This window comes from Ooceraea biroi, chromosome 13 (genome assembly GCF_003672135.1).
Source record: "Ooceraea biroi isolate clonal line C1 chromosome 13, Obir_v5.4, whole genome shotgun sequence".
In the NCBI taxonomy this organism is placed as follows: Eukaryota; Metazoa; Arthropoda; class Insecta; order Hymenoptera; family Formicidae; genus Ooceraea; species Ooceraea biroi.
The window spans coordinates 5,221,471-5,235,324 of NC_039518.1; the positions used below are offsets into that span (position 1 = coordinate 5,221,471).

Here is a 13,854-nt window from a genome sequence, read left to right on the forward strand (position 1 = left end):
CGGGGAATGGAATCGGTCGGCCGCAGCGAGACTCAGCGGACTCGATAACGCGCGTAGAATGTGGAATACGGCATATCGTGTTATTGAACGATAACTGCAAGTTATTAGGGTCGATTGACGAGTAACTCGACGTAAGGAGCGCGTAAAACGCTCTCCCCGTGTGCGTGCGCTTACAAAGCCGTGCGTCTCCTCTCGGCTTGATCGTTACTCTCGCGATTGAGCGTTGCACGGGGCGACCTTACGTATGTAAATTACTCCCAGTACAAATGTCGCCTGGCAGATTCGCTCTCATACGTAAGCACTCGACTCGCTCCATTAACGCTCGAGCCCTGGTTCGGGCGCGCGTAATCTGCCCGGCTTCCTCGACTTCGACGCGCGTTTAACGTCCAGTCCGTTATCCCTTGGCGTCAGATAAAATCTTGCGCGACGCTAAGGGCACAAGTTGCTTTTGTGATTCGTGGGTCAGGAGTTGGGGATTAAGCAATTGTATCGCACGCAAGAGTGAGTTGAACAATCGAAAGCTTATTATCGCGAAGCGAGTCCGCTTTTGTTCTCAAAGGTCAGTTATTTTCCCCGTGATACTGACTCAATAATGACCAGTTTACTATCAAGGAAAAAGTAAAAAGAAGACTCCGAGGACGGAAATTATCGCGTGAAGTGTGACATTTTTTTATCTCTCTTTTTTGTAAAGATCCAAGAATCGTTTGATACATTCGAATTTCTTTCGATATCTCGGTGCAACGTTTTCATTGCCATTTTCAATAATTCATTAAATTTACTAATCTTTAAGTGTTCGGTCATTTTTTATGAATTGAACAAGAAGCGCACTTTAAAAGCACTGCTATCAGTTCCGGGTTGAAGTCACGTTTTTGTTATTTTGGTTCTGATCTCTTATGAATATTTTAGTTCACTTTTTCAGGAGGCGATACTATGTCAGGTAATTTTTTACCTCCTGATATATTCATCTCGGAGCCAAAGTGACAAATAACGTGGCCTCAATCCGGAAACTAGAACTTAAAAAAAACTCATTTGATTTTTCGGTCTAATTTATTAAAAATAGTTAAATGTATTTGATATTTAGACCAGCGAATTGTGTGTGCTTTCAGAGAAGATGCGAAGCAGTAATAGCTTCAATCAATTCAATGATGATGATTTCTTTAGCGGCGGACCGTGTCCGTCGTGTAGATTGGCCATCAATAAAGAAACTGGTAGACTCAAGTGCGTTGAATCTTCTTAACATCGTTCGTCTCTTAAACACTTTGAGAACGAGTTGTATTTTTTTTGAACGAGTGAATTTCTTCTACGATGCAGATGGTGTACTGGTGGAAGTGAGGCACGGCGTTTTCGAGTGAAACTGATGCTCCTAATACCCGCCGTATTATTGCCGATTACTATAGTGTTGATTGCTTTATCGCGATATCAAGCTACATCCAAAGTCTCGGTTTCGCGCATATTTTCCACCTACAATGTGCAGGAGCAGGATCAGCAGAACGTAGAGAATGACATTTTCTGGAGTAAGTTTGATGTCTCTGAATAATTAAAATTGCATTAACAAGCGAGAGCTCTCCTATTACTAGTCGCTACCAAGAAAACTATTTTGTCGGTCATATTGATACTTCAATTATATTGTGATGAATCCAAATTGACCTCTGTGAAGTTGGCCCCCCTTCTTCAAAATTTGAAAAAAATAAGCACAATTCTGATTGCCCCCCGAAGAGTTCTAGAGTTCTCAGTCCTTTTTAGAAAGAGTTCTGCCATTTAAAGTAACGAAAACACCATTTGAAACACCGGGGGGGCTAACTTCACGAAACTGAAAATTCAAACGGCTATAACTTTTTTGTTTTTAATTTTAGCGCTTTGAACCTTAAGAATAATTTGTGGAACTCTTTGGGGGGCCATCAGAACTCTCAATAAAACTCCGGATTTCCAAAAACAATTTCGGACCCAGAACTTTCAAAGTGCCAGAACTTTTTTGTTTTCGATTTCAGAGCATTGGTTCTTAGGGATAACTGGTAGAACTCTTTGGGGGGCCATCCGAACTCTCAACAGAACTCCGGATTTCCCAAAAAACTTTCGGACCCAGAAAAAATTCAAAGTGTCAGAACTTCTTAGTTTTTGACTTGAGAGCATCGAGTATTAAGGATAATCGTTAGAACTCTTTTCGAGGGGCTATCAGAACTCTCAAATGAACTCCGGATTTCCAAAAACAATTTCGGACCCAGAACTTTCAAAGTGCCAGAACTTTTTTGTGTTCGATTTCAGAGCATTGGTTCTTAGGGATAATCGGTAGAACTCTTTGGGGGGCCATCAGAACTCTCAACAGAACTCCGGATTTCCAAACAAAATTTCGGACCCAGAATTTTCAAAGTGCCAGAACTTTTTTGTTTTCGATTTCAGAGCATTGGTTCTTAGGGATAACCGGTAGAACTCTTTGGGGGGCCATCCGAACTCTCAACAGAACTCCGGATTTCCCAAAAAACTTTCGGACCCAGAAAAAATTCAAAGTGCCAGAACTTCTTAGTTTTTGACTTGAGAGCATCGAGTATTAAGGATAATCGTTAGAACTCTTTTCGAGGGGCTACCAGAACTCTCAAATGAACTCAGGATTTCCAAAAAATTTCGAACCCAGAATTTTCAGTGCCAGAACTTTTTTGTTTTCGATTTCAGAGCATTGGTTCTTAGGGATAATCGGTAGAACTCTTTGGGGGGCCATCAGAACTCTCAACAGAACTCCGGATTTCCAAAAACAATTTCCGACCCAGAACTTTCAAAGTGCCAGAACTTTTTTGTGTTCGATTTCAGAGCATTGGTTCTTAGGGATAACCGGTAGAACTCTTTGGGGGGCCATCCGAACTCTCAACAGAACTCCGGATTTCCCAAAAAAAACTTTCGGACCCAGAAAAAATTCAAAGTGCCAGAACTTCTTAGTTTTTGACTTGAGAGCATCGAGTATTAAGGATAATCGTTAGAACTCTTTTCTAGGGGCTACCTGAACTCTCAAATGAACTCGGGATTTCCAAAAAATTTCGAACCCAGAATTTTCAGTGCCAGAACTTTTTTGTTTTCGATTTCAGAGCATTGGTTCTTAAAGATAATCGGTAGAACTCTTCGGGGGGCTACCAGAATTCTCAACAGAACTGCGGAATTATTAAAAAAAGTTTCGACCTGTGGGACTTAGAAATTTTCGGGCTCTGCAACTTCGAGTTGCCAGAACTTTTTTGTTTTCGACTTGAGCGCATCGAGTATTAAGGATAATCGTTAGAACTCTTCGGGGGGCTAACAGAATTGTCAACAGAACTGCGGAATTATTAAAAACATTTTCTACCGGTTATCCCTAGGAACCAATGCTCTGAAATCGAAAACAAAAAAGTTCTGGCACTTTGAAAATTCTGGGTCTGAAAATTTTTTTTGAAATCCGGAGTTCTATTGAGAGTTCTGATGGCCCCCCAATGAGTTCTACCGGTTATCCCTAAGAACCAATGCTCTGAAATCGAAAACAAAAAAGTTCTGGCACTTTGAAAGTTCTGGGTCCGAAATTGTTTTTGGAAATCCGGAGTTCTATTGAGAGTTCTGATGGCCCCCCAATGAGTTCTACCGATTATCCCTAAGAACCAATGCTCTGAAATCGAAAACAAAAAAGTTCTGGCACTTTGAAAGTTCTGGGTCCGAAATTGTTTTTGGAAATCCGGAGTTCTATTGAGAGTTCTGATGGCCCCCCAATGAGTTCTACCGATTATCCCTAAGAACCAATGCTCTGAAATCGAAAACAAAAAAGTTCTGGCACTTTGAAAGTTCTGGGTCCGAAATTGTTTTTGGAAATCCGGAGTTCTATTGAGAGTTCTGATGGCCCCCCAATGAGTTCTACCGATTATCCCTAAGAACCAATGCTCTGAAATCGAAAACAAAAAAGTTCTGGCACTTTGAAAGTTCTGGGTCCGAAATTGTTTTTGGAAATCCGGAGTTCTATTGAGAGTTCTGATGGCCCCCCAAAGAGTTCTACAAATTATTCTTAAGGTTCAAAGCGCTAAAATTAAAAACAAAAAAGTTATAGCCGTTTGAATTTTCAGTTTCGTGAAGTTAGCCCCCCCGGTGTTTCAAATGGTGTTTTCGTTACTTTAAATGGCAGAACTCTTTCTAAAAAGGACTGAGAACTCTAGAACTCTTCGGGGGGCAATCAGAACTGTGCTTATTTTTTTCAAAGTTTGAAGAAGGGGGTCTAACTTCACAGAGGTTCCAAATTGATCCCGGTTAAGCAATTATCTTATACGTTGCTAAGCTTTTTTATGTAATGCTAGAAGAGGCCAATCAGTCCTGTCAACATTTGTCTTCATGATCAGAGGCACATGAAATAAAACGATCAAATTGTATCTCAAAAAATACAGAATTATGTTATTAAAAAAGGCGAAAATCGCATCGCATATAATTGCATATTAATGATGCAATTTCATTATTTTAATTTTTATAATATAGGAACAAAGAAATCCCCACGTAACATACACGCAATTCTTCAACAACGTCTATAGACGACTAATTTCTCGTTTTTAGTTACTAGTCGCAGTAACGTAGAGCACACGACGGAGGAAATCGAAGACGAGGATCGAGTTATAGTTTCCGACATGAAAACTAGTTTTGTGCCCGTAGATCTGCATCCACCGCCTCGACCGCCCCAGCGACGCAAAAGGGACATCGACAGGGTACTTTATTTCCAAGCAAATTCAAATCGATCGATGTTGTCGATGTTTCTTTAATAAATAGTGCTTCTTTCTTCTTCTTCTGCTATATTTTTATTTACTTATTATATTTCATATTTCTTTCCATTTCTCCCTGTTCTACTTCCGTGTCCGCAAACACGCAAACGAGCGGCAATATCTCCGAAGACGACGCGATCCTTTTCAGGAGAACCGCCCGAGCGATGGTTCCGGACTGGATGATCGATCGATGTCCTCGTTGCGTGTCCGTTTAGATAACAGTAGATCGGTAAATTCCCCTTTGAGGAAAGAATCGAATAGGAAAAATGATACGCTGAAGAAATCCGTGTCACTTTCAGACATAAGTTACATTGATAGGCTGGAGGTATATTTTATTTTAACCGAAGAATTCTTTCAAGTGTCACTGAAATGCTTTGCAGGTGAAGAACGGTGACACGATCGCGGGTAATAACACGCGGGATCTTGATGAGGAACTAGATAATTTCGTAGGCGACTACTATCCAGAAGTAGAAGTTGATGATAATTACGAGAGCAGCGAGACGAAGGACTATTATTACTCCGAGTCAGTGATGCTTTATATCGAATTTTCCGATTTGCTTCATCATCTTTCGATTCTGATGGAATTTTTCAATATTTCAGAAAGGAAGGAGAAGCAACGTCGTTTAACGATAAATACGAAGACGTAGTCGTCGAGAAACGGCTGAAGGAGGAATCAGCGGGAACTCGAGAGGGTGACGCGTTTTCCATTTTCATCAATAACACGGAAGCGTGGTTGTCAATAGCTGCTGAAGGCGACACGATCGATGATGACGAAATGCCTGACTTTCATACGTTCTGGAAAGGCGAGGGAAATGTTAGGAGCATCAGAGAAGCACGAGGTATACCCCACGTTACGAGAATTATGTTCAACATCTTCCGTCTCTCCAAATTTTAATACGACTGAAAATGTGTATTTTGAAGGCGTCGCTTGTGTAATTAATTTCATTGCTACATAATTCATAAAATAAAACAATGCACCGAAGATTAAAACGGCTTATTCCACGTAGCTCGAATAATGTTGAAGTATATGGATAAGAGTGCAGATCCATGCCAAGATTTCTACCAGTACGCCTGTGGCAACTGGGCGAAGCGCAATCCGATTCCGAAGGACAAAGCTGGTTACGACACCTTCGAGATGCTCAGGGAGTCGCTGGATTCCGTACTGAGAGAATTGCTGGAGGATCCCATCCCGAGCAAGCTGGACGCCGATGACGCTACGGTGAAGGCAAAATATTTGTTTCAGAGCTGCATGAATTACGGTAAGTAGGCAGGAGCATCGCCGTAGATTAAGGGGGGAGCCTGCTTTAGAACGTTGAAAATAAGGTATAATTTTACGAATTTTTTTGGAGAAACTATACAGCGGATCATTATAAAACTTTGATGCATTTATTAGTACATGTTTAAAGATAAAAAAATTATTTTTTTATTTGAATATATCGCCTGTAGAGGTCGTCCTGGAGGCATCTTCGTGCAGCTGGCATTGTAAATTGTGAGCATTCTCCCGCCTTCAAATTTCATCCAAACTGAAAAATTGAAATATTTTCTTGTTATTTATGAATTCCCATCGTCGATGACCCTTTAATATTCATAAAAACATTAAGTTAAACAATTACTTTTGCATGAAAAAGTTCAACAACTTGGCCTAAAAATCGTACTTTTGTGTTCTAAGCTCCACCTTTTTGACACTTTTCAACTTTTTTCTTCTTTCTTTGGTTCATCGACGATGGGAATTCATAAATAACGAGAAGATATTTCAATTTTTCAGTTTAGACGAAATTTGGAGGCAGGAAAATGCTCACCAATTTGCAACGCCGGCGACGCGGCTGCACTAAGATTTCTCCAGGACGACCTCTACAAGCGATATATTCAAATCAAAAAATAATTTTTTTATCTTTAAACATGTACTAATAAATGCATTGTAAATTGGTGAGCATTCTCCTGCCTCCAAATTTCGTCCAAACTGAAAAATTGAAATATTTTCTCGTTATTTATGAATTCCCATCGTCGATGAACCTTTAATATTCATAAAAACATTAAGTTAAACAATTACTTTTGCATGAAAAAGTTCAACAACTTGGCCTAAAAATCGTACTTTTGTGTTCTAAGCTCCACCATTTTGGCACTTTTCAACTTTTTTCTTCTCTCTTTGGTTCATCGACGATGGGAATTCATAAATAACGAGAACACATTTCAATTTTTCAGTTTAGACGAAATTTCGAGGCAGGAGAATGCTCACCGATTTGCAACGCCGGCGACGCGGCTGCACTAAGATTTCTCCAGGACGACCTCTACAGGCGATATATTCAAATCAAAAAATAATTTTTTTATCTTTAAACATGTACTAATAAATGCATAAAAGTTTTATAATGATCCGCTGTATAGTTTCTCCAAAAACAATTCGTAAAATATACCTTATTTTCAGCGTTCTAAATGTAAGGTCGTCAAGTTAGGTGACTCACCCTGTATAATTCCGACGTCGTGGGTTCTACGTTCGCGTTAAGGGGGGAGCCTGCTTTAGAACGTTGAAAATAAGGTATAATTTTACGAATTTTTTTGGAGAAACTATACAGCGGATCATTATAAAACTTTGATGCATTTATTAGTACATGTTTAAAGACAAAAAAATTATTTTTTGATTTGAATATATCGCCTGTAGAGGTCGTCCTGCAGGCGTCTTAGTGCAGCTGGCATTGTAAATTGTGAGCATTCTCCCGCCTCCAAATTTCATCCAAACTGAAAAATTGAAATATTTTCTTGTTATTTATGAATTCCCATCGTCGATGACCCTTTAATATTCAGAAAAACATTAAGTTAAACAATTATTTTTGCATGAAAAAGTTCAAAAACTTTGCCTAAAAATCGTACTTTTGTGTTCTAAGCTCCACCATTTTGGCACTTTTCAACTTTTTTCTTCTCTCTTTGGTTCATCGACGATGGGAATTCATAAATAACGAGAACACATTTCAATTTTTCAGTTTAGACGAAATTTGGAGGCAGGAGAATGCTCACCAATTTGCAACGCCGGCGACGCGGCTGCACTAAGATTTCTCCAGGACGACCTCTACAAGCGATATATTCAAATAAAAAAATAATTTTTTTATCTTTAAACATGTACTAATAAATGCATCAAAGTTTTATAATGATCCGCTGTATAGTTTCTCCAAAAACAATTCGTAAAATATACCTTATTTTCAGCGTTCTAAAGCAGGCTCCCCCCTTAATTTGAACTCACCCAGCAAACACAAGTAACAGGTAATATACATGTTAGTTATAATTTCCCACTCAACAATGTAATTGTTACACAACACGTATGTTATATTGTATTTATATTACCTGTTACTTTGTGTTTGCTGGGCACATTCGTGCGAGTTTTTTGACACGACAAAAATATGGCTAGAGATCTTGGAGCAACGTATGGAACGACCACTTATCCAGCTTCTCGACGAGCTTGGCGGCTGGCCGATTCTCAGGCCTGATTGGGATCCCGATGGATTCGACTGGCTTCTGCTGACCGCGCAGCTCCGATTGTACAGTAACGACGTATTAATCTCGGAATGGGTCGGCCCGGATATCAAGAACAGCAACGAGTACGTGATACAGGTAACAGCAGCGATGATTTTCTTCTGCGCCTTTTTCTGCGTCGCGAGGAAACTTTTTGTCGGCAAGAAGAATTGTGTTCGCAGTTTGATCAGACCTCGCTCGGGCTTCCCACAAGAGACTACTTCCTCCAATCGGCCAACGCGGTTTACTTGGAGGCCTACAAGGACTACTTGATAAAGATCGCGACTTTGCTCGGTGCGTCTTTGCACAATGCGACCGTGCATGCTGAAGAGCTGATCGAGTTCGAGACGCAGCTCGCGACGGTACGTGTTAACCCAGATAGCCAAGTCTGCCGAAAGCAGATGATGCCGACTATCTGCTATCAACTATTGCCAGCCAAAAGACAACAAATTTGATACAGAAGTTGTTGTTAACGATTAATTCGACAAATTGGTGCCAGAAATGTGACAGAGCTTGCTCACAAAATCTAAGAACAGATTGGCGGCAGAAACCGAGCAGAATCTGCAAACATGGCTTGAAGTCGGATTGTCGACAGTAACCGAGCAAGATTCGCGCACGCGGAATCTAACGGCAGATTGGCGGCAGAAACCGAGCACGATCTGCGCGCGCGGAACCTAACAGCAGATTGGCAGCAGAAACCGAACAGGATCTGCAGCTTTTGACAGTATTCAAATTTACACGGCTATGAATATGTGTTTTCGCTGCGCACCGCTATGCGTGCACACGTCGAGTTCTTACTCGATGTTAAGATTTAGCCTAACGGTTATATAAGTTAATATACGCGCCTTGGCACGATAATATTAATTTTTCTGTAAATTTTTGCACTCGCGGCACAGAGGCTCCCATGGACAACGTCCATGTAGTTCACGCACGCCACGAGCAATCTGAAGTTCGAAAGCAAAATTCGGACTTCAGACTAGAATAAATTAACAATAAGAGAGAGATTATGCAACGAACTGTCAGAAAGACACATCAAGCCAAATGTACTTTAATTTAACAAACAAACAAATGCGTTCTTTTAACACATGGTAATATAAAATGCCAATTTATAGTGTGTTAAAAGTAAACACATGCTTTGATATATCGTAAATATGAATGGCCAAAAGCTGCAGATTCTGTTCGGTTTCTGCCGTCAATCTGCCGTCAAATGTTAACAGATCCTGCTCGGTTTCTGCGGCCAATCTGCCGTCAGAGTCTGTTAGCAGGCTCACTATCCTAACGCGGACATAACGGATGCCAATTTGCTATCAACTTCTGCAGTAATCTGTTGCCAATCTGCTGGCAGATTGCACACATTTTGCTTACTGGGAATATATCCTCGTGTAAACTTTCTCTTCAGGTGTGTGTTGCGATTCTGTAATTAATCTGCGATTCTCGTTACAGATTACATCGTCGTCCGACGAGAGACGAAACTTTTCGGAGCTGTATCAGCGAATGAGCGTGGGCGAGCTGAGAACACTCGTGCCGCAAGTCGATTGGCGACGTTACTTATCAATCGTCCAGGCGCGGCCGGTGAACTTCTCCGAGCCGGTTGTCGTCTTCGCACTACAGTACATCCAGAATTTAGTTGTTCTACTGTCGAAGACGCAACCCAGGTACACCAGATCTTTCGGATCTTGCGATCTCTCTTTCTCTCTGTGTATATTTTATATTATCGATACAGGCGTTACGAATAATTCGTTACTTCCGCAGAACAGTGGCGAATTATCTTTTATGGAGATTCGTGCGGCACAGAGTAAATAACCTGGACGATCGTTTCCAGGAGGTGAAGCAAAAATTTTACTACATTCTCTTCGGTAGGGAGCAGGCGCCGTCGAGATGGAAAAATTGCGTAACCCAGGTCAATTCTAACATGGGTATGGCGGTTGGTTCGATGTTTGTTAAAAAGTATTTCGACGAGAACAGTAAGAACGACGTGAGTATTTCCCGAGAGCCTACAATTATTTAGAGAGAAACAAGATATAAATCTGTTTTTCGATTAAAATATAAAATGAGACGCATACATTTCGCATTAACTACAAGTACACCTTTCGATCAAAAGACATTGTCGATGACCCAAGAGATACAGCGATCGTTCAGGGAGCTTCTGAACAAAACCAGCTGGATCGACGACGAAACGAAGAGCCTGGCGACTGAGAAGGTAAACGCCATGTCGCTGAGGATCGGTTATCCGGATTTCATCCTGCAGCCGCATCTGTTGAATGAGCGCTACAAAGACGTAATAAAATGCCTTTTATGAAGTATGCTAAGATATACAGGGTGTTTCCTCTAACTGTAGCACTTAGAATATCTCTGCTTCCTTTGATGATATGAAAAAAGTCAAAGGACGAAAATTGTTCGATTCAAAGAAAATTATTTTTTTTAATGTGACCTTTCACAAGATATCAAGGTCATGAACATTTTTGTAAATGAGATGGTATATTTTCCTTAACGAAATGATGTAGCTTGTAAAAAAACAAATTCAACCATACAGAATATGTTGACCTTCAAATGACTTTGAACCACAAAAATCACGTTTAGGAAAAGAAACTCTATTTATTGTACGTATAACTAACTACAAAGATATACCTTTTTTACAGATGTTCGAAACGATCACCGTTTACTTCCATACACTTTCGAATTCGATGAATAAACGATTGTTTTACGTTTTTGAGAGATTCCGGAGTAATTGCGGTGCACGCACGCCGAATTCTTTCTCGCATATCTTCAGGTGTTGTCGGAATATCGCGATAACCTTCATTTTTTAGGTGTCCCCAAAGAAAAAAATCAAGAGGCGTAAGATCTGGTGATCGAGCCGGCCAAGAAATTCTTCCACCACGTCCAATCCAGCGATCAGGAAATGATTCGTTGAGTATGTTCCGTGCAAATGAAGTTTATCGCGATATTCCGACAACACCTTATATCTTTGTAGTTATACGTACAATAAATAGAGTTTCTTTTCCTAAACGTGATTTTTGTGGTTCAAAGTCATTTGAAGGTCAACATATTCTGTATGGTTGAATTTGTTTTTTTACAAGCTACATCATTTCGTCCATCTCATTTAAAAAAATGTTCATGACCTTGATATCTTGTGAAAGGTCACATTAAAAAAAATAATGTTCTTACCAGAGTACTAGTCTCTTTGAATCGAACAATTTTCGTCCTTTGACTTTTTTCATATCATCAAAGGAAGCAGAGATATTCTAAGTGCTACAGTTAGAGGAAACACCCTGTATATGTTCACCGTATGAGGATACACAGCTGGACAGTAACTGCAACAGAGAAGAATCATTGACACGATTAATGCAGGTTGTGATCCAACCGGACAGATACTTCGAGAACACTTTGAATATCCTGCAACACTTGACGAGAGTTGAACAGGACCGACTGGGCAACACGGTGAACAAGACCTTGTGGAACACCGCCCCGGCAGTCGTGAACGCTTATTACAGCCGCAACAAAAATCAGATAAGTCAGTTCAGTCGCACTTCAAGGGTGCGACACTCGCTACCCGTTTCTCGCGCGAGCTGGAAGTTGACGTTTCCTGAACCGCTCTGCGTTTCCAGTGTTTCCAGCCGGCATCCTCCAGCCCCCGTTCTATCACCGATTCTTCCCGCGGAGCTTGAATTACGGTGGAATAGGCGTCGTGATCGGACACGAGATCACTCACGGGTTCGACGACAAGGGTAGGCTGTTCGACAAGGACGGTAATCTCCACAGGTGGTGGAAGGACGAGGCGATCGACGGTTTCCATCAGCGGGCGCAATGTCTTATCGGTACGTGGAGATAATTTTTTTTTCGACCAACAATCAGCATTATTTTTGGTAATTATGTACTTTAACGGAGCCCAGCCCCGATGACCTTGACCTTGACATCATATGTTGCCTCAAGGTCACCCTCCTGAGTGACCTTGAAGAGGTTTTAGCCGTCGCTCGTTGTTTATTAAAAAGTTATTAACAAAAATGTTTAATGAATAAAGCATAATTTTACGATACCATATACGTTTACGAAAGAGTATATTTGATGGAATTTTAGCTTAGGTTAGGTTAGGTTAAGTTAAAGCAGAGAATACTTTGTATTTAACTGTTTGTGCTTTTGGTTAAAGTGAAGAATACTTTGTACTTATATTAAAAGAAACTATTCTATATATTAACATTTCATTGCTTTAAATGACTTTCCTTTCTTCGTTCATATACATATTCGTCGTTTGTATCTTTCAATATTCAACATTCTTTCAAAATTACTATATTTTCGAAATTTCTTTTGTTAATAACTTTTTCATAAACAACGATCGACGACTAAAACCTAGTGCGGGTTATTCGGGAAGGTGACCTTTGTAATATATGTCATTATCATGTTTTTGCTTCACGTGGACAGCTAAAAATTCGTGCGAAATCATTAAACTTTCTTTGTTTATAACTTTTTAACAAACAACGAGCGACGGCTAAAACTTGTTCAAGGTCACTCAGGAGGGTGACCTTGACAACATATGTCAAGGTCAAGGTCATCGGGGCTGGGTCCGTTAAAGTACATAATTACCTTATTTTTAACTGTTTGCATGTGTTCATGGTTCATTTCGCGATCGCTCTTCTTCAATTCTAGATCAATATGCACGCTACACTGTTGCGGAAGTTGGTATGCAGATAGACGGCATTAATACGCAGGGGGAGAATATCGCGGACAACGGCGGCATCAAGCAAGCGTTCCGAGTAATTTCACGGACGATTTTCTCTTCAGTCTTCACGCGAGATCCTGGAAGTCTCTCAACTGAAGAATTCGCACCTTCTTTTGCAGGCGTACGAGAAGTGGCTGCGATTGAACGAGGAGGAGGACGAGACCTTGCCCGGGATGAGTGCGACGGGCAAGCAATTGTTTTTCCTGAATTTCGCTCAGGTCTGGTGCGGCTCCATGCGTCCCGAAGCGACGAGAAACAAGCTGAAAACGGCGGTACACTCGCCCGGTAAGTTCCGAGTGATCGGCACGCTCTCCAATTCGAAGGATTTCGCCCAAGTATTCAACTGTCCTCCCGGTTCGCCCATGAATCCCGTGAACAAATGCTCGGTGTGGTAATGTCGAACGTACAACAGCCCGCAGGATTTATCCCGATTACGATATGGAGCTCGTAAAAGCGGATCACTTAGTACGCTTTTTGCTTAAGATTTCTGGCGGCTTCTAAGTGTATAAAATAGCGGCTGATATTGCGATCCCCCACGCGTTCACGTCGCGCTTTGTATATTATTTTATAAATATATGTATAACGTAGAGCCACTAGTAAGAGAGAGAAAGAGAGAGAGAGAGAGAATGAGTTTGTAAGATTGTATCGTTTTTTACAGAATATTAGATAAAGTAAATTACAACGCACATAAGCAGCCTTCTTTGTTACATATACAGGGTGTCCCGGGTTTTAGCCGACAAACTGCGGGAGCATATTCTACTAGTGGAAATAAGAAAAAATTCTTATATCGAGTTTGCTTAGAAACGCTTTATTACAAAGTTATAAACCAATATTGAAAAGAAATATGAGACAAGTAACAACGGATTTTTTCACGAAAATAAAAATTATCTA

At 40.6% G+C, this 13,854-nt stretch overlaps 1 protein-coding gene across 3 annotated transcripts; it reads left to right on the forward strand.

Annotated features, from left to right (window-relative positions):
- LOC105285407 (neprilysin-4) lies at positions 1-13,649 on the forward strand. Of its 3 annotated transcripts, none has more exons than XM_026974733.1 (16): positions 1-501; positions 1,107-1,218; positions 1,312-1,514; positions 4,546-4,694; positions 5,129-5,271; positions 5,349-5,587; positions 5,756-6,007; positions 8,146-8,348; positions 8,432-8,611; positions 9,693-9,904; positions 10,002-10,224; positions 10,351-10,527; positions 11,598-11,760; positions 11,855-12,064; positions 12,891-12,997; positions 13,083-13,649. In XM_026974733.1, exons 2-16 carry the CDS (start codon positions 1,112-1,114, stop codon positions 13,356-13,358), a joined length of 2,844 nt encoding a protein of 947 aa, XP_026830534.1. In that variant the 5' UTR covers positions 1-501; positions 1,107-1,111; the 3' UTR covers positions 13,359-13,649. The 3 variants fall into 3 exon arrangements, with proteins under 3 accessions (XP_026830534.1, XP_026830535.1, XP_026830536.1); XM_026974734.1 differs by having other exon boundaries at positions 2-501; positions 10,110-10,224; XM_026974735.1 differs by lacking the exons at positions 1-501; positions 1,107-1,218; positions 1,312-1,514; positions 4,546-4,694 and adding an exon at positions 4,749-4,977.
- Positions 13,650-13,854: the final 205 nt, after the last annotated feature.